General features: G+C 32.3%; 3 protein-coding genes across 3 annotated transcripts in view; 2 read left to right on the forward strand and 1 right to left on the reverse strand.

Annotated features, from left to right (window-relative positions):
* LOC111054404 (procollagen-lysine,2-oxoglutarate 5-dioxygenase) overlaps positions 1–22,063 on the reverse strand; it is a 56,700-nt gene that overhangs the window by 16,023 nt on the left and 18,614 nt on the right. Inside the window, exons 8-13 of the mRNA XM_039422846.1 lie at positions 21,075–21,196; positions 19,858–19,959; positions 18,370–18,497; positions 7,685–7,874; positions 3,551–3,578; positions 2,839–3,021 (exon numbers count right to left, since the gene is read on the reverse strand). Of these exons, the coding sequence (XP_039278780.1) occupies positions 2,839–3,021; positions 3,551–3,578; positions 7,685–7,874; positions 18,370–18,497; positions 19,858–19,959; positions 21,075–21,196 (753 nt within the window). The remainder of the gene's footprint in view (positions 1–2,838; positions 3,022–3,550; positions 3,579–7,684; positions 7,875–18,369; positions 18,498–19,857; positions 19,960–21,074; positions 21,197–22,063) is intronic.
* On the forward strand, positions 6,265–10,190 carry LOC111054405 (immunoglobulin domain-containing protein oig-4). Its single transcript, XM_022341442.2, has 4 exons — positions 6,265–6,546; positions 7,674–7,890; positions 8,648–8,797; positions 9,922–10,190. The coding sequence occupies exons 2-4, from the start codon at positions 7,675–7,677 to the stop codon at positions 10,078–10,080; spliced, it is 525 nt and encodes a 174-aa protein (XP_022197134.1). The 5' UTR covers positions 6,265–6,546; position 7,674; the 3' UTR covers positions 10,081–10,190.
* On the forward strand, positions 13,057–17,648 carry LOC111054406 (immunoglobulin domain-containing protein oig-4). Its single transcript, XM_022341443.2, has 4 exons — positions 13,057–13,285; positions 14,646–14,827; positions 15,913–16,062; positions 17,268–17,648. Exons 2-4 carry the CDS (start codon positions 14,648–14,650, stop codon positions 17,424–17,426), a joined length of 489 nt encoding a protein of 162 aa, XP_022197135.1. The 5' UTR covers positions 13,057–13,285; positions 14,646–14,647; the 3' UTR covers positions 17,427–17,648.

The following is a 22,063-nucleotide window of genomic DNA, read 5'->3' on the forward strand; positions in this document are numbered from 1 at the left end:
CCGATATCCTAGTAGTGCTAAAAAAGTTTCAGGGTTGAAGGATTAAAAGGAAATTTAACTTTTATGACAAAATTGGAAACATCGCGAAGATTTGTTTTTCTTTTGAATATCACTTCTCTCAGAATCGTGGGGCGTCGTAATGTGTAATAATTTTATATCAAATTAACGGAGAGAATGTCTCCTTTAGTACAGGATGGGAAAATTATGTTTGATGCATCATCACGTCCAAACTACTGGACTGATTAACCTGAAATTTTGTACAGATCCGTTATTAGTTATGTATAGATAGTTATTAATCCGTACTAAGGCGGATTATACACCAAAGCTGGGCCGGGCCGGGCCGAGCCGGATCGATGCGATGCCGAACCGAGCGGAATAAGCCTGCGTTCGCACTGAAGCCGATTGCCGAATCGCTTTTTAAGACATTTTTTAGTTAAAAAACACCATACGGCGTTTATTTGAATGCTCCCAACTAGATCCTGCATAGTTAGCGCGCACGCGGATTCCGCTCAGTTCGGCTCGGCCCGGCCCAGCTTTGGTGTGAAACCCCTCTAACAGTACGTATAGTAGCCTACTACCGTACTATTGTCACGTAGTTGAAACATTTTATGAAAAAATAAAATTATTTAAATGTGTTAAATTCATATCAATTTGCGTATTAGTTTGGGTTCACCTTCTATTAATCCATTTTTGTCCCACACATACATTAAGGACCGGTTTCCGAGCTCTGGATTTAGCCAAGTTCTAGACTTTAAACAGCTGGAGTCAAATTGGCTTTCCGAAACGGGGCGTAGTCTCAGTCCACGTTTAAATTAAATTTTGAAAAACTAGAAACCTGAGCACGACTTAAATTAAAGAGAAAATAGTGTAAAGTTTCAGCTTTTTTTGATTTTGTAGGAATGTTTCATTTCGTCAAGGAAAAACGTTTCCAATTATAGAAATGAGAAAATAAAGATTATCATAAAAACTGTGACTACGCCCAGTTTCGGAAAGCCAATTTTCTTACTCCAGCTGTTTAAAGTCAAGAACTTAGCTGAGTTCTGAGCTCGGAAACCGGCCCTAAGAGTTTATTTTCTTCAATGTTTGTTTCCATTACGAACTGCTTGTTAATAATCACTTTTTAGCAACTAAATTACGACATAGCAGTCAGGTATTTATAAATAAAAGCTATTAGCTTCTACTACCTACTACTGCTACTACTACTACTGCTACTACTACTACTACTACTACTACTACTACTACTACTACTACTACTACTACTCACATTAGTAGAAGCTAAAAGCTTTTATTTATAAATACCTGACTGCTATGTCGTAATTTAGTTGCTAAAAAGTTTATTTTTGTTGTTTACTACTAAAACGTTCAGTAATACGAACAGTAATTTAAAAACAGTTCAGAAATGGCTTAAGGATCATGTTCTCACCCTCAATACTGAAAAAAACAAAATACATAACCTTTTCACCTAATATTACCGGACAACCACCAATAACTATGAATTTGAATAAGAATGCAAACTGTATAAACATGGTAAATGAGGAACAGGAGATAAAAACACTGGAAAGAGTACAAACTATGAAATACTTAGGAATAGTAGTTGACCAGCACCTTGTGGTCAAACCACGTAGGATATTTATGCTCGAAGTTAATGTATTTGATCTATATCTTCTACAAAATAAATAGAATAAGAAATATAGATATTAATAGGAAAATTTATTTCGCATATGCACATTCATTATTCCAATATATTATTGAGGTGTGGGGTGCTGCTTTCGATTCTCATGTAAAAAAGCTTTTTATCTTCCGCACATGATAAGAGCGGCCCTGGGAAGACCACGAATTTACTCAAGTAGAGAAATTTTCCTAGAATTAAAGGTTCCAACTCTAAGACAGACTTACATTAAAAGTGTAATTCTGTACTTGGATAAACATAGCAATTTATTTACCACTCACACAGCTCCCTACAACATTCGAGCAAATAACACAAATAGATTTAACATACACTTCACAAAACTCACTATATGCAGGCATCAACTTCCATACTATTGTAATTACTTAATCAACAAAATACCAATAGGCTTTGTTTACAGAAATATAACCGAATCATTACTCTCAGATATACAGAGTTGGGTTGATAGGAACATTTTCTTTAGGCTGACTTAGGCCTGAAAACTACGTTTTATTTCAGTTGGACGACCGTTACCATGTATCTGAATTCGCTTTTTTGTCATATTCATAATGATCGAATAGCTTGGATCTTCATCATCTCCTTTGTTGCCTTTCTCAGTACCGAGAAATCTTTTGTCACCATTAATTTCCATCTAACATTCTCTCACATCTGCATCTATTGCTGATTTTCTTCCTTTATATTTTTTTCTTTCGTTTTCCTTTTATTTTAATCTATTAAGCGTTACATGGAAAGTTATAGTTTTCTTTTCTCTTCAATATATTTCTTCTCTGACCTTGCTTACTGATAGGATTTTTCTTTGGTATTATTATTATCATCATTCATATATAAATAGATATATTATACTTATTATTTTATTATAGGCTACTTCTTGTACTTTTACTCATTCCCCACACACAGATCCGTCTATGTGGGGAAAATATTCACAAATTTGATTTTAGATATGTTGTCTATGTAAATGTATCTTGTGTTTTGTATTGTGAATTGAATAAAATTACATGACATTACATTACATTACAAAACTACACCTACTCTAGAACTTGGGTGACCATAGTTGAGTAGGTTAATTTCTATAACATTATTATAGCTGTGCTGTATACTTCCATTATTTGTGTAATTATTTCTGACTAAGAATAAGAAAGGACATAACCAACCTGAGCAATTGTTGCGTTTGGTTCAAGATTTTTCACGTAGTCAGGATGAAGGTATCGCTGCTCCCAGTCATATCTGTTGTTGGTGAGTTCATACATATTTGGATGCTTTCTATTAGCATCAAATGAATAAGGATCGATGAGATGTCCATATTCGACAGTGTTGTCAACATACATGAAAACTCCCTAAAACAAATTTTATGAGTTGAAGAATTTTTTAATAAAGGTTAAGCAACTGAGAGAAACATTATTTCAAGAGACTATAAAAACTAAACTTATATTTTTCATGGATAGCATGCATAAGAATGAAACTCATATACACTACATACATCAGGTAAAAACAACAGGCATTCGCCCAAAACTGCTACAAACCTTAGAATATACTATTTTCAAAATTATATTCGTCACTAGGATTTAAACAAAATGAGGTTGTATTTAGGAATTCAAGCTTGAGAAATACTGAATTTACGATGCTTGTTTAATTACAGTTGTTCGCACAATAATTTACATTATTGAGGCGCTTTGAGTCAACATATAGTAGAAAATAATCTATTTAGTAGATAATAATCTATTTAGTGGATAATAATCTATTTAGTAGATTATTATAATTCTACAGTAGATTATAATCTGAATATTGATATTTTTAAGTAGTTTACAATTATTATACTTGAACAAATAAAATATCTTGAAAGCTGAGCATGTGGAAAATATTTACCTGATCTCTGAAATGTTTACTGAAGTAGGTTAGTGAGATGTATTAGCTGTTTTGACTGTTTTTAATTTTTTGGTGAAGTCTGTCAATTAGGTTAGATTCATAGCCATTGGCTTTAGCTCAGTATTTTATTGTATTTAATTCAGTGTCGTAGTCTGTGCTTGATAAGGGGCCGTTATTTAGTCTGTGGAGCATTGATTTGAATGCAGCATTTTTATAAACTGCCCAAAATATTTCCTGGGACAGACAGGTAGATGATTCAATAAAATATATAAAGAACACACCACCAATCCACATTCAACCTTTGCTAAACATCTAATAAAAAACAACCACACATACACTGACATCAACAGCAATTTAAAAATATTACACATAGAAACTAAAGGAGCTGAACTCTACAAACATATAAAAACTGATCCACAAAACATCTTTAACGAGTACCAAACTGAACTTGAAGTCCCATAAACTGTTTCACTCAATAATAAATTAAAGTAAAACTGCCAACACCACCGATACCAGCCAACCGCTTCCTACCTGCCAATGAAAACTAAATGAAGACAGCAGTGTTTGAAATGGATTTTAAAAAATCCGAAAACGCTCCACAAGTGAGTACTAGTTTTTAATAATTATAATTCATAAATTAGACTGTATTGTCAAAATAGTTCAAAACGAATGATTAACTTGCAGTTCGTATTGGATAGTGGAATAGATAAGGAATATTCTACTTTGAAGAAACATTTAATAACCATACTGAACTATCTTGAATTTGGCGATGGAAGAAGCTCATACGAATCAAATACTTGTGTTTGAATCATGAGGTATATCTAATTAAGACAATAACCTTATTTGGATCGTGGCTAATCAAAGGGAAGGGATTGTGGAGGTAAATGCCCTAATAAATAGGTAAATAGGTGGTCAACCAGTTACAACTTGACTATAGTATTTTGGAATGTCGAAATCAAGCACTAATATTACAACAATAATCGGAATGAGACATTAGCCTACTATTACTTATAAATTTGCCACTAGGGAGTAGTGAATCGTTTTTCAAATAAATGTTGTATTGCTCAATCAAAATGATTGATAAAGGTGAAGAATTGAGTGAGGTGCAATGGTATTTTGCTGCAATGGATTTCTTGGATAGTGATGATGAAGTTCTTCCTGTTAGATATTGAACAGATGAGTTGATTGTAAAATTGGTTGGTGCACATCCTTCAAGAGAGAAGACTGCGCTCCCCTAATACGGCTCTTCTGCAAGGGGAACTCTGGCAACTGACCAATCCAATACACTCCGATTGGGTGCCAAACAAATAAACTTTTGAACAAATTCAAACTGCTCTATTTTCAAAAATTTCTTTATTTTTCAGAATGCTCTATTTAAGTTTATTAAGACCGCTTTGAAGAGAACCTACAAATAGAATATTAGGCCTATACTTTTATAATTTGGATATATGACAAATTCTTTTGAACTAAATTATCAAACAATGGTCTTCTGTAAATGAATTTCTTCGCATACTAACAATGGAGAGGAGGCTAAGGAGTGTAATGTGAATGTGGAAGATTATATGCCTAGGAAGAGGGGGAGGGGGCTGGTGGCGCATTAACATTAGCATTCAATTATTCTGCAATGCGTCGCTCAGCCTGCTACGTAACATAGAAGTTCATCTTTTATTTTGTATTTATGCTGTGGTGAAAATCTCAATCAAGTTTTTTATTCGATCTGTATGTTTCTAGTCAATTTTAATGTACAGTATTTTCGATTTCATGAAAGATGACATTATAGTAAAATAGAAAAGTCAACAGAATCATTCAAAATCAAACGTTCAACTAAGAGTATGATAAAATGCTCAAGACAAATCGAGTTCCATTTTTTACAAGTTTATTACTGAAAATCTTGAATGTCCGATTACCATGGCTTAAGAATTTTTCCGCTGCCGTCATCGTCAGCGATATGCGGTCGTGTGCTTTACTTGTTCATCTAAGTTTTTGTGTTTTGTAGCAGGAGAGAACGCTTCTTATCAGTTTTAAAAATAAGATTACTGCGCATGTCACACATATCAAAGATACTAAAGAAATGTTATTCGATTAGTGTCTAACTCAGTCTGGAAAGTCCAACTTACTCCAGCATATCAACTCAAGTAATTCAGATAATAGTTCGAAAATATTATACTCCTATCCTGTATTAGACTGTTCAGATATTATTTTATAATGTTTAGCTGGCCAGGTTAGTTTAGTGGTCTGGAGTTTTATACTTCAGTCTGCTAGCCCCAGCTGGTTAGTGGATTTGAATCCCGCCGATGCCATGATAATTTCAACTATTACCCACGCACAAGCGAACAGCTTACATGGACATCATTCGTAATAAAAAACTAAGAATTCTAAATCAAGCAGAAAATCTCAATTGGTTGTATTACAGTGGTAGCGGGAGGACAAAAGTCCTAGGAGCTGGTAAAACACATCTAGAGAAGTAATCACCCATAGTGACTACTACTTAGCTAGCTACCTGATAAGTAGTAAAAACGTAATCTCAACATAAATATGATATCAGAATGGCAAAAAATAATTGTTGGCCAAATTAGGTCATTCTGTCTCCACTGACTACGTATGGTCTATGAAAGTATAGAGTGGGATAGTTGAGGCAAACAATGTATGTTGTGGCTGTGAAGTGGGGAGAGAGGGAGGGAGGCAGGGGAGGACAGGATGAATTATTTGATTGCAGATTAGAATGGAGAGACAAGTGTTGATGAAGGCACTGGCACTGCTAAACAGAGTGGGGCATCGAGGCTAGCGACCACCTCATTGGCTCACCCGCGCTGAGACATAAGCCATGTCTTTGCAATTCATTTTTAATGTTTAAAAAGCCATAAATTATCAGCCGCGCACCAAGAGAGGCAGGCAAGCAGGCACCAGCAACCAGCACCCGAGCCGACGGCCAAATAACCGCCAATTTGCAATCAATTACGCCGCGCTTCTTTTCATGGTACGCCGTCTATAACAAGGTAGGTTGCCCATTTTAATATCATATTACAAACTATCAATAATTTTAAACACCTGGGAATATCGGAATGCAAATTATAAATATATTACTGCTTAAATCTGTGTTTTACTAATATTACTGGTAAAATTTTCCTGAATTTATTTACAAGAAGTTTTCAATATTATTTTCTCAAATGATTATTCTAATAATATGAAGGATCATGTACCTACTGAACCTTCGTCTTCTCATTCACTATTAATAAACTATTTCTACGTTTTATTCCAGTAGACAGCTCTAGTATTGTGCAGCAAAGCATCAAATGATAACGTGTGAATAATAATTATGTTGCAACACTCTTATTATTGTCAATATTTATTCATTTAACCATTCAGAATTACACAATTTTTAGAAGAGTACCACAGGCTTACGCCCAAAACGGTTCCAATTCTAATTTATACAACAACTAATATGGTCTTATAATGCTGCTTCTTTATAATTACGGTTTTCAATAATTTGAAAAAAATAGCGAGTTAAAAGATTCAATCAAATTCATTCACTTGCATCAGAATGAAATAGCCAAATAAAGCGATATTTATTTGAATTTGAACTGCTGTTTGTATGCATAATAATTGTTGTGAAGTTTAAATTCATTATAAAGATCAGTCATGATTGTGAAAGGAAGAAGGTATTTAATTTCTTAATTGCCTGATTTCATCAATCTTGGGTTTAAAAATTGTAAAAATGGAACAACCAATAATATTACTGAATAACTTCTAACATAATATTAATGACAATATAGAGAATTGATATTTTTCAAAACTTGTACATCTATTCCTAGAAATTATTAATATAGTTTACTATAAGTTTACAACTTATTCTAAAAACGTCAACCATGGTAGTTGGCAGTAATTTATCACATATTGAATCGATTCTTTTAGTATACGTCACTTTGAAACTGTTGTTGACAAATAGAGCGCATTGAATCAGATTAAACGCATAAACATGATATGTAATAAAATTCAAGGCCTCATCTGGGAGGCCTACCTTTATGAGTTAGGTGGTAAGGGTAAGTGTGTTACTAAACTGAAATGTAATAAGAAATAGTATGGTATATTGTTCTGTGAATGAGATTGTTTTGTTTTGTGGTAGGATGAAGCCACCAGAAGCGTTGTGGATGATGTTTATGGTGATGGCGACCGTGCTTAGTATGCTGATGACGCAGGGCGACGCTGCCAGGGGTGGTGGTGGAGGGGGGAGAGGTGGCAAGGGGCCGAGAGGGGGGCGGAGGGGGCAGTATGGCTCGCGCATGCCCATTCAGATTCAGCACAGAAATCCGGCCAGTGCTAGCTACTACAACCATAAGGACGTAAGAAATCAAAATAAAATAGATTCAAATGAATATTAAAATACAGACAAAATAACAAATAAATGAGATGCTGCCTTGGGCAGATTTCTTTAGCCTTACTGAATTTATTGAACCAAATCTTAATAGTTTTCCGATTACTTTCAAGACGGTATTTTCAATTCAATTTTAGGAGCAGGCAAGTCTTCTAAGACCGACAACGACTCTTGTAAGTGGGCGAATTTAAGACAATCACAATGCAAATAAGAATCATACGTATTTTTGTGGGTTTTTGAAAAAATCTATACGATAGAGAATAAAAGGTGATTGGTTTTTAATTCTTGGTTGAGCTGTACAGTGTGATGCAATTCATGTGATTAATTATATTTTTAATTCTTGGTTGAGCTGTAAAGTGTGATGCAATTCATGTCATCATGTGATTAATTATATTTTTAATTCTTGGTTGAGCTGTACAGTGTGATGCAATTCATGCGATGAATTATAATTTTAATATAAAAAGCTGGAAAAATACTTTTCGGATGAAGCGATACTCATTATTATTTCATTATAAGACATACTTTGAATTCAAAGGGTTGATTTTCAGAAGCGGTGATGGAAACACCCTGATGAACTTATTTTGATATATTTGTGTTTCATATAAGACTCACTTGGAGACGCTATTTGAACTATTCAATGAGAATATCTTTTGTAGAGAAATCTAAAAATGTTGAATATTCCTGATAATAAAAGTTTTCTCAATTTCTAAAATTTATTATTACAGGGAGCAAGAATTGTGAAATCTTCACACTTTGAACTTGACTATATGTTGGGAAGAAAGATCACATTTTTTTGTATGGCGCAAGGCTTGCCAAGACCACACATAACATGGTTCAAAGATGGAATTGAGTTGTACGCACATAAATTTTTTCAGGTAAGCACTGAAACGTACACAACATGTTTTCATAGAAGCATAATTTCTACACAACACTAAGGCCCGGTTGCACAAAAGCCTGTTAAATATTACTCAAGCAAGATTAATGGTAACAAGCACCAATTAGAGAAGGAATTTTTGGTTGAAGGGTTCCCTGATTGGTTCTCGTGGCATTTAATCACGGTTAAATTTTAACAGGAATTTGTGCAAGCGGGACTAAATATTCAGATTTATGATAATAATCATCTGACTGAAATTACTTAAAATTGATATTCAATAGCCACTCCTCACTATTTGTATTGAAGATTCCATGAAATTAATTACTATAATTCAAAGGAAATTCTTCCACGATTCATATTTTCAATAAATTATAAAATGCTTCTCAATTAATTACCTACAAAACGAAATTATTACCGGAATATCATAACTGGAATAATATTTATTATAAAATGGAAAATAAACGCTAACCGATAATCAACAGCGAATTCAGTCAATATATTTACATTAGTAGAATAACCAACCATAAAAAAGATCCTTGATCCTCCAAGAAAATTAATGAAATCCCTAAAATTACAGGAATAATTTTCTATTAATTAGTTTAGTCGGTTTTAAAAAAAGTATGTAGGATTTTTATGAATATCTTATCACGTATCTGATTATTTCTCATTTTTAGAATTTATATATTTTATAAATGTCATTCGAAATTCAAATATCTCATGTAAGTATGCAAGATTATCAAGAAAATGCGAGAGCAAAATTCTAGATTTTTCTCATGTGACCCCAATTGTGAAGTGGAATAGATAATACGGAATTATTGAAAATTATTGGAACATTTAAAATAATTTTTAGGCCTATTCAAAGATCAGTAATGGGGGTAGAATTTAAGCATCTACCACAACCCATAATATCCAACTTACTAATCGTTAAAAATATGAGGTACAGATCTACAACAATTCAACAGTGGAAACAAAGCAATGATAAAGCAGCTGAAAAAGTTTTCAATTCCAAAAATGTACCTAAAGTTCTCAAGGCACAAGTTTTCAAACGAAGAGCCACATTTTCAACATTGGAAGCAAATTTTTCAAATACTATTGCGGCAATTTAAAACTATGTTCATATTTCAGGTGCATGAATGGCCCATTGGAAATGATACGATGAAATCGAAAATGGAGATCGATCCAACCACCCAGAAGGATGCAGGCTACTATGAATGTCAAGCCGACAACCAATATGCAATTGATAGGAGAGGCTTTAGAACAGATTACGTTATCTATACGTACTGAATTCACTGTGCAAAAATGCGCAAATTACATCAAATAGAATACAGCTTAGCAAATTTTATTATGACTGAATTATTGTTAATCTTTTAATAAATATATATGGTATAATACGATTTTGTTTCATTCTTGATTTTATTGACAAAGGCTGTGTATAATATCCAATAATTGATTTTGCATCATCTATTACTTTTTACAAAATAATCAGATAATATACACAAATTTCTCTACCAATCACTATTATTGAATATACATTATTCATTCGACGCCATTATTTTCACAATACAATTCTTTAATTCTTACAGCACTTCAATTGATATTTTCGTAGTCCAAAGTGATTCATGTCTAGTCTGATCAGTAATTCATGGTGCATATTATTATTCATCCAAGTTAAGCTATCTTAGAATAAGAATAGGTAAAGAACAGGTAAGTTGGCATAAATGCGTTTGTCACTATAACACTAGTAAAGTGTTACTTACAATGAATAAAAGAGCTTGAGCTTATTTTCATGTATTATTTCTAATGAAGAAAGACAATAATATTAATGACAAGCTAAGAAAATAATACTCTTTACACACTTCTCTTTAGTCATAATTAATTAGAGTGATGTAGATCAAAATGCAGAATTAATAAAGAAAGCCTACCTCAGATCAAAAAGTTCATATTGATTTTTTCATTTATTTATTTCATTCAACAATCACAATATCAAATTAATGATTGGGAGAGAATCAACAGGATAAACCCAAAACTGTTTCCCTCCCTAATTTTGATAAAAACAATAAAATAGAACTTTCATTTCTCGGCAGAAGTATTAGAAAGAATTTATTATCTATTCCTTACATTTTGAAATATATAGTTTCGATAAATTTTGGAATCAACATAAAACATTATTTGGAGAATTATTTCACAATTTTCACAATTTCTGTTCGTTTTAACAGAGATTGGAAATGAGATGGTGTAATTTGTGTAAATAATATGGAGACTTTTGTGTTCCTACTCAAGAACTAGTCAATATAATAATTATAAATTAATAATATATGTCACAATATCATTATATTTGGTACTTTGACATGTAAAAATAGAGAAAAGTCAGTGAGTATATCAAGTGATTTGCATGTTTGAACGGTTGTAGAAAATGAGTATAAGATAGAAACGTGAAATCGTTTTCATAATCGTTGAAAAATGTTGTTTTGAAAATATTTTATATCTTGAATATGTTTACTTTCTAATAAAGGAACAATTCAAAAATATTAACGACGTAATACATTTGTATATTATGAGATTTTTTGTAGAAAATGATATCAATATGATCTTCCTGCATGTGCGCGGGTAATGATATCAATGGATAAATGATCTAAGGTGATATCCTAAGCACCGGGAAATGGTTTTGAGAACACATAATTGAGAGAGAATAGTGCTGGCCAAGAAACGAAGCTCCTTCCAACTCAAGTACCGAGCGTTCGTCACAGTTATTATCTTGCTCAAACTGATTGGGCGAAAGAGAGAGACTATAGAAGACTGTTGAAAAGTGAACTTTACAAGCTTATTTAAATCAAAACTGTGTTCCTCTAAATTGGGATTAGTGTAACTAGTTCAAACATACTACTAAGGGCCGCTTTCCGAGCTCGGGATTTAGCTAAGTTGTAGACAGCTGGAGTCAGAAAATTGGCTTTCCGAAACGGGCCGTAGTCGTAGTTCACGTTTAAATTAAATTTTTAAAAAACTAGGAAATTGAACACAAAATAAAATAAAGAGGAAGTAGTGTTAAGTTTGAGCTATTTTGAATTATTTAGGAATGTTACATTTCGTCAAGGAAAACCGTTTCCAATTATACAAAAGAGAAAATAAAGATTATCATAAAAACTACGACTACGCCTCGTTTCGGAAAGTAAATTTTCTGACTCCAGCTGTCTAAATTCTAGAAATTATCTGAATCCCGAGCACGGAAAGCGGCCCTAAGTGGCGGGTTCAAAGCACTAAGATGCAAAATTATCATAAAAATGAATTCATTTAAAAGAGAACAAATTTAGAAGAGGCGAAACTAAAAATCTAAGCCAACAGTTTAAATCTGAAGAAGCTTAAACAAATTTCACAATGAGCCAATTCATCATTAGGCCGCAAGCATAAAGAGATAACTAGATAACAGCAAAGTGGATCATACATTTTGTTAGTCAGTCTCAATAGCTAGAATAAAACTCATTTTCACACTAACTCGCTTTCACTCTTTCCCATTTTCAACAGACGATGAAAATCAGTTTTCTAAATCTTCTAAAAATTGTTTCTCGAAGGATGAACTTCTCCATTTCAGAGTCCTTCAGTAGGTTATGGCAGTTATAAGGCCCGTTGAAACGAAGTAAAGTGAACGCAAACCGCAGCAGACAGCAGACAGAGAGAAAGCTGCCTTCCCAGGTGTCCTTCGGTCTGTATTTGTTCACTCACATCTCCATGCAGTCATTTCATTTTTTTCTCCGTCTGTCTGCTGGTCGCCTTTATTGTATCAATATCCTGATACATTATAATAAATATAGAGATATAAGTATAAACTATATTTTGTAAAATATAGTTATAGTCAAAGTAGTCGAAATCAAAGATTCTGAGTCAAGGTAATCTAAATAAAGATTAAATTCTCTACAAACGAAATTATTTCATATCAAGTCCGGGAATTCCCAACAATCAACTTTACTACATGCTAATCATCATACAGTTCGAATACTACAGTAGGGTACGATTGATCATCGTTGAAGATAATACATGTTAAAATATACACCACATTACCATAGATTACACCAATGTGCCAATATTGAAGTAAAATAACAATTAATTGATTCGAATATCATCTATTTGCGATGAATGAATTTCATGAAAAAGTGATTGAAGACGATATTAAGATTGTGGTAGGATGAAAGGTAACAGCCAGTTGAATAATAAGAGGAAGATGGTAATTGGGCGGGCTTGGTCCATCAAAGGCTAATGGGAGAACGAGTGAGAGAGCGAGCAAAGGGTGTCGCAATTCGGGTGGTGGGGGGGCTTAGGGGGGAACTGCCTGTGTTCTGCTCTGCTAAAACAAACAACTGGTGACACCAGACCGGGCCCCTCAACCGACTTTATTCGGCTCTCGAGTTTACACCGCCAATTGGAAGCAGCATTCAGTGCATTGCTTGAATGGAATATTCAAGTGGCTAAGCAAACGACTGGATTTAATTGAATTGAGGTGAGTATCATCGCACAAAATCATCTATTGTAATTACATCTTTTGCTCCAGACTATTGAATGTACACTATGCATCCAGTGGCTTAAAGCTTGATTATTTTTTATTCAGATTTGATAACATCATTTAAATTTATTAATAGAGGAAATTGAGTATTACAGTATAAAGAATTAATAAAAAGTATTTATTTCTACTCTTATAAGATTAATCACGAAGTATAGAACAAAATAATAATAATTATCTATTTTTCATGTTTTCTACACATAAAGACATGACATTATTTTACAACACCACATTTTCCCCGGTGCAAAGCACGGGTTACCTTGTAACTCCTGTTTCATATCTTTTAGTAAAGAATTGTAATCTCTAGAACGTAACTGTTTGTTTCAAATATAGAATATGGTGGTATTTAGCTAAATCTTATTATTTGAAGAGTTGAAAAAACATTGTCAATATTTTCGTTATATGTTGGACCAATTTATAATATGATTTATCTTTATCTATAACAGATTTGTAGCTCAGTACTGTTAAAACTATTATAGAAAATTAAAAATAAGAAATTCAATAATTTATTACGACTAGAATATACTAATATAATTTGTTGTAATATAATGTGTGAGTAACAGGTCTAAATAATGCTCAATCAGTGATAGGATGTATAAAATTCGGGGGGAATATTACTTACTAGTACTTCAATTTGTAAAAAAACATCCTAATTCATATAAGATTTTTTTATTATTCATTTCACCAACTCAACGAATTTTGTTACCAATATAATGAGAATATAATGTAATGAAATTCAATGTAACCTAATGTAATGATGGACCTACATGAAGCCAAATAATCATGATAACTAATTAACCTTCAAGAAATTATTTTTTTCTCAAATGCTGAATGTAGGATAAATGCTAAGTCTCAAATGTTTTTTTCTCATTATGCATGTAGGCCTATACAGAATAAATTCAATACTTATTGTTCGGATAAGAAAATTATATTGGGCTTTAATAATTGAATTGATATTCTTGGAAATTTAGAAAATGAGACTTCGGTGTTTTTGCGACTTCTACCTAAATAATGCTCAATCAGTGATAGGTTGTATAAAATTTGGGGGAGAATACTGTATACTAGGCCAAGTACTTCAATTTGTGAAAAATAATAAAAAGTGACCCCCATCTCATAAGATTATTATATTATTAATTGCATTTTTATTAATATTTCTTTAATGAGAATTGGAATGTACATTTGATTTTTGAGAACCAAGAACTTGAAAGTCGGAAAAGGAATTTTGGTTTAACAGTGTGTTTTATATGATGGCAAAATTTGTAGATTATTGCATTGATTGTGATTTGAATGGGGTTTTTAGTTATGCAGCTGACACAGGTGATATGTCTGTGTGGCCTGCTCTACGCCGGGTGGCTGCCGAGCGGGGTGGTGGGCCGGAGGGGCAGGGGAAGGGGTCGCACCAAGAGCAGGGTGCAGATCGGCCTGCCAATCACTGGCAAGTACAGGGATCCCGAGTCCGACCAGTATTACAACAACAACAATGTAAGTTCAAACATATTTATTTTCATAAAGTGAAATTTAAATTAGTCAGGTTTTCTTAAATTCAAATTTTTCTATGTGTGTAATCAACTTGACTAATGTAAACCCTTCTTTATACACAAAGAGGTTTCAACGTAGATACTGCATCGAATGCTGGGTATAATAATTTTTCAATACATAGATTTCAATAGCGGATTGCGAAAGCTCAACCAGATGTGGCGTTAACAACCATTGATAGTCTGATACCGGAACTGACGTGGGTTCGAAACCTTCCAAACGTATGTGTTTTATATCATGCCATTATCTCATATCAATATCAACTTACAAGGGAGTAGGCCTACTTAAGAGGACAAAAATCAGAAACAATTGATGTATGACAAGAATACGAAGGGTAAGAAGAAAAAAGACTTTCTCTTTATGAGAAAAAACCTGGTTATATTGGTGTCAAAGTTTTGAATAGACTGCAAACTTATTTAAATTATAGGTCTGCTACATTTAAATCAGATCCATACCGGTTTTTGATTCAGAATACTTATTATATTATAGAAGAGTTTTTCACTGATAATTAATGTAAGGTAAAACAAGTATGTTTTTTCATTTTTGTCTTCTTAGATTAATGATTAAATGTAAAGTTTTAAAAAGTTAATTCTTATATTGATATAATGTTATGACTGTTATGATTGTAATGACTGTATTAACTTAACGTTGTTCAACTGTATTGATGAATCTGTATTGTTGTTGAACTAAAATAGTATGACAAGCAATAGAATGTATCAAGAAATGCCTACTGGTTATAATGTTGTAACAATAACAACTACTTCTTTGTTCGAGTTATTATTGTTAGGAATAAGTTTTTGGGATTATTAGAATGTTCATTGCCATTAGCATTAAAAAAATCTTGACCAACAAATTCAAGTCAACAAATATACGAATATGTACACTGTTAAATTGTCATTAATGAATTGATTATTTTCTCTATGAAAATAATTGCATCAATTCGCAATGCTTTCTATAACTCATTGAACTTCTAGTTAGTAGAACAATATTGGTATTATAATGTATAATCGCAAACGCTTATTGATTTTCAGGGTGCTAAGATACTCGAAGCCTCACATTTCGACTATGAATACGTTCTCGGCCATAAGATTGCTTTCTTGTGCGTGGCCAGGGGGTCACCGAGACCACACATCACGTGGTACAAGGACGGAACCGAGTTATACTCTCATCTCTACTTGCACGTACGTCTACTAATATTATAGTAGAATACTATAGTTGTGACATTATTATATATGCGGATTAGAAAACCAATTTCAATTGGTGGATGGCCACTTCATCAATCATAACAATAAATGAAAAGTTAACACTCATTAAATAGCATAGCAACCTCTAATACAAGGCCCTGGCCTACGATATTGCAACGTCGCAGTGTAGGCCTAGAATCTAATATGATTGGTGAAAAAGATCAGCTGGTATTTTTTTAAATCTTTTTCACCAATCATGTATTAGATTCTAGGCCTACACTGCGACGTTGCAATATCGTAGGCCGGGGCCTTTTATTAGAGGTGGCTATGATTAGATTCTAGGCCTACATGATTAGATTAAAAAAGCCTACATGAAAAAAGATTAAAAAAAATACCAGCTGATCTTTTTCACCAATCATGTATTAGATTCTAGGCCTACACTGCGACGTTGCAATATCGTAGGTCAGGGGTGGCTATGATATTAGTATTAGATATCGTATTAGAGGTGTCTACGATATTAGCTATTGACCAAATCGGATCTATTCTATAAAAGATAGCTCTTTGAAATTATTAAGAATATAAAATTACTGTATCCCCGGCTACTTCTAACCTAACGGTGATTGCAAGCACGCTTTATTCTCTTAAAACGATCATCTCACTCCGCACTCACTCTTTCTTCCACACGGTATTGTTTCAAAATTATTCGAGTGTCAATTATTTTCATTTTATAAAATGTAAGCTGAGACCAAAAGTGTAGACTCATGACATTTGAATTGAATTAATGTTCCAAGATACCTTGAGTAGAATTTCACCCAGACCCATGATGAAGACATTAAGTAGCCTAAATGAGGAAGATTATGTATATTAAAACCAACTAAGAAATACTCTATCAACAATTAATTTTTCAAGTAAGAAGAATTGTTTAAAAATGAGGATATTTTAGGCCTGTCTATGAGATGGGCATAAGTCTCTCTAGACTAGCTTGAGAAATTCACATAAAAAAGTCATACATTAAAACGCATATCCATAATTCGATTTAAAATAAACTGGAATGATACATTTTTATTTAAGTATGGAAATCTGACTCACGAATGGTACGATCTACAAGATTAAGATTTTATCCACTTATTCCCATCCAAATAGTCTACTATATTGAGATACAAAATTATTCTGGATTACCAGACACGTTATATGTTTTGCAGGTACACGAGTGGCCAATAGGAAAAGACAGAGTGAAATCCAAGTTGGAGATAGATCCAGCCACTCAGATGGACGCAGGTGTCTACGAATGCTACGCTGACAACATGTACAGTATAGACAGAAGAAGCTTCAAGACTGATTTTAGCATAGCATTTGATTAGAAACTGATATCAAGGAAATATGCACAGGATCGTGCTTTTATTCTCAAAGTATTTAAAATTGGAGAAATTGAAAAAGTGAAGTGAATTGAATATCACGTTTACTTTCACATAATAGAAAGTAGGTGATCAGAAATTCATAATATCAATAATCATAATTATTAATAGCATAATTTGTTTGTAATGGTGATATAAATAAATAGAGTTGTAGTATTTGAATCTCAATTCATTAAGCCTGATTCATCTCACTATCCTAGATTACTCGTATTTAGAAATATAATGAATGCTTGATGAGAATAGATGGATTATCAGCTATATAGATAGATTTTTCATCAGATCAGACAGGTCTTAATAAAGACCACTTAAGCAAGGATATTTATTTCATTACTACATTTTTACAGCATGAAATAATACTTGAAAAAATTATTAATGGAAATGGTCAAATTCTACATGGAGCTGGGTTTGTATAAGATAATAATAGCTTTTTATAGAATTTCTATAGTTCATAATATGAAAAATGAAAATTTTTTTCTTATGAAGTATTTTAATAGGACTACTTGAATTGTTTATTATAGAAATTACTAGTACCTTTTTATAATATTTATATTTTATAAATATTATAAAAATGGTATTAGTAATTTCTATAAGAATTGAAAAAATCTATAATTCAGGTCATGTCATGTCTCCTGTTTCACAGTTATCAAACTGTTTGATTCATGGAATAAAAGTGCAATATTTATTTACCAGTGGAATTTTGTGGTATTGTGTAGTAACAGATGATAATTTGACGGGAAATCACAATAATCCTTTTTTAGATTCTTTAAAAATTAATAAATCTTCAAGATTAATAATAAATTATAGATTCTAATAAATCTTTTTTAGACAATAATTCTTTTTTAATTAATCACAATTATCTTTGACGGGATATAATAAAACAGTAAGACTCACCTCCTGTCACCATTGACGATGCTCATATAATCGAAAGACCTCTGGTAATAACCTTCTTTGGTAATAGCACCCCACAAGTTTGACCAAGCTCTGTACGGACGCACAACCATTGGTGCTAAGATTTGTCTGGAAATGTTGAAATTTATAATTATTACTTAACTTGAGATCATGCATTGCACTAACACAACAACTATCAAATCAAACCGAATTCAAAACTGAATGATATTTTAACAGTAAGTTATAACTCAATGTTTCAAGAATACTGTTTTCCACTATCATGATGCTGCTATTAGCTATTCCATATTATAATGAGAGAATAACCATTTTTCAGAAGATCTCTTTCAAGTACAAATTCGAGGTAACATCAAAAATAGAAAAGTGCGTTATGGTTTCTAATTTTTTACGAATAACTGGAAACCATTGAAATGTTGTTAATTCGAATGACATTGATTATGAGAGAAGATGGACATTTCAAGCACATTCAGAAATTTCTTTAATGAAAACTAAAGCTTTGCGAGATTTAAAAATAGGCTTTTCTTAAATATGCCCTTTTTATAAGAAATTTTAGGACACTAATAAATGTGAATAGATAAATATTATAAATTTATGTATTATACTTGTATAGACAGACAGCGCTGCGATGACTCCAACGTATTAATTCAGTTTTAGTAGAAATCTTCTCCAAATATCCAATTAGAAGCCTATTCATAGCCTTAAATGACAATTCCAAGCTTTTTCTTAGTAACCTGATGAAGGGAATGGAATTACATTAAAATGAATGTTTTTCAGTTTAAGGTCCATATTATATTTTGATGTTTAGCTCTATCAACAACCACAAGAGAATAACGAATTTCTCGGGGTAGAAGCAGCAGTTAGCTGATAATAATTGTCGAAGATTTCAATATCGAATTGCTTAAATTATAATAAGCTTTTCTTTAAATAGAAAAGTCCATTATTAAATCTCACAAAGCAAAAAAATTAGAAACCATAACGCACTTTTCTATTTTTGGTGTTACCTCGAATATTTGTACTTGAAAGAGATCTTCTGAAAAAATGGTTATTCTCTCATTATAAAATGGAATAGCTAATAGCAGCATCATAATAGTGGAAAACAGTATTCTTGAAACATTGAGTTATAACTGTTAAAATATCATTAAGTTTTGAATTCGGTTTGATTTAATTAAATTAATTGCTAATTTTAGCTTTAATAAGCTTTAGTTTTCATTGAAGAAATTTCTGAATGTGCTTTAAATGTCCATCTTCTCTCTTAATCAATGTCATTCAAATTAACAACATTTCAATGGTTTTCAGTTATTCGTAAAAAATTAGAAACCATAACGCACTTTTCTATTTACAATATTGTAATATATATTACATTTAATGTAAATATATATTATATTTATATATTAATTAATTTCAATATTAATTGCAGTTAATTAAGTGTACATTAACATTAACCTGTTTTAATTAAAACAGGTCAACTAACCTGTTTTGTTCAATGAGGCGTTTCAAAGTTTGACTGTTGTCAATATGAGCATAGCTGTCCACATTGAAATAGTAGCCACACTTCTTCACTTTCCATTGCTTCCTGTGAAATTAAATATTTGAAAACATCAATTTTTTCTTGCATTATAATTTTAATGCATGAAAACCTCATCAACTTTGAATGATTATTAGGTAGCTTAAATGCTATCAATTAGAATATTATTCATAAACTACTGTATAACAATATTGAGAGAGTTCCGCTTTCAAATAGAGGCTTGACAGGACGTTTAATTAATATTCAATGGTCAAAGAATCGATTATAGTTCACATTTTATGCGATTTCTCAGAGATGAAAGGAATGGAGAAATATTGCATTATTAAAGTAATAATAATTCATAGCATTTTAAGCTACCTAAAAACCGATGTTTCTGTCTAATAGTATAACCTAATGCGAAAAAAACATCATTTTGAAGAACTATAGTTTACAATTTGAAAATGTAAAAGTTTTGTGTATCAAGAGCAAGGAGCAGTGTCCATTATAACCATGTACGGTGTTTGAAATAATAAAACAATGGGAAGAGTAGCAAAATTAAGAGGAATTTATAGCTCATTGACTATTCACATAACTCTAGCCTGTTCGATGAGAAGAGAATATTACCTTTTTTGCTCAAGTTGCAGAGAATGTGAATGGATACAGAAACTTATAACTGAAATTGAAATTATCTTTATTCTTCTCCTTAGAAAATACAAACAATACACAATATACATAAAACAATATACAAAACTTGAAGAAGGTTCCTTACATGGGCAAAGCCTGTGTGCAAGGAAAAAAACTGAAAATCAGTCAGGTTGAAATTGGAAAAAAAACAGCAATGTTTTTTGATTGTTTGAAGCGTTTCTCAACTGGTCTAGATTACAGACTTCCTCGATGGATGTTTTTCCAAGCTACATAGGTTATGATATTCAACAAATCCAAGCCTTTGAGGTTAAAAAGTCAACAAATCACATTTCACTCAGATTTATCTTTCAATTATCTTGGCATAATTAATCTTTGTCATTATCCAAATATATATATATGCATTAATATTATCAAAACTAATCAATACCTAATCATTATCAAAACTAATCAATATCTAATCATTAGCTATCTGATAACTGTAAATCTAAATACTGTATGTAACATCAGAGCTCTTAAAACATCAGCAAGATTTTACTCACAGAGCTAATTTTCTGGCTTCCGCTTCTCCAATCTTATCTGATGGTAGAATTTTTTTCAACGATGAATATTTTTCAAAAGCTATGCTTGTGAATCTATCCACTTCTTCGCTGTGATATGGCACCTAAAAGAAGCGTGTATAAGAATTTAAAACGGCCTATTTCCATTGCAAGCCAAAATAAACATGCAGTCTTGTAGAACAACAACTAAATTTAATAATTTTCTCAATAGATCTAATAATTGATCTAACACCACATTTTTACTAATATAGGAATTAAAAAAGCCTTCCAATAATTTATATGCTACTGAATGATTAGCATCTTGGACCACTGAGCCTTTTTCCTATTTCCTTGTACAGCTTCCCCATTTGGGAAACCAAATCAAGTCTCTGCTCCAAAGCTATAGAGCTCCAGAACCATTCTCGATTTTTTTGTATTGTAATTCTGCCAGGCCAAAGTATATTATAAACACCTGCATTTTCATAGTAGTATACACAACCGTTCTTTTTTCCCAGGCATACATACAATGTAGGTTATTTTAGAAACTTATTGCACACAAATTTTCTTCCTTTGGTTTTAATTTTTGGTTGTTATACAGTTGGGAAGTTTACTCAATTTGGCTAAATACTGTCAATTTTGCCCTTCAAAGGCCTCCATGGTATAGTTATTAAACGAAATTCCAAATGAAATTATGTTAATCACCCCGAATACTTCTGCTACTGCAAATATTGACAACTGGGTGAACAGCTAGAAGGAAATTCCATAAGAGCTACTATCCAAAAATTAATGCCAGCCAAGGAATTCATTATGCTTGGCGAACATTTTTCAATATTTTGTGTTAATAAAAAAATGATACTGTACTTAGGAACGTGATCCTTGAAGACTTTCTTACTGTCTCTGTGGAAGTTTAGTTCAATATTTCGGTCGAAATTTTATCAGTCATCATTACGTTTAATAGTATTTTTCATTCGGGGCGTTTCAGTAGCTCAAAG

Source organism: Nilaparvata lugens, chromosome 3, assembly GCF_014356525.2.
Source record: "Nilaparvata lugens isolate BPH chromosome 3, ASM1435652v1, whole genome shotgun sequence".
Lineage (NCBI taxonomy): Eukaryota > Metazoa > Arthropoda > Insecta > Hemiptera > Delphacidae > Nilaparvata > Nilaparvata lugens.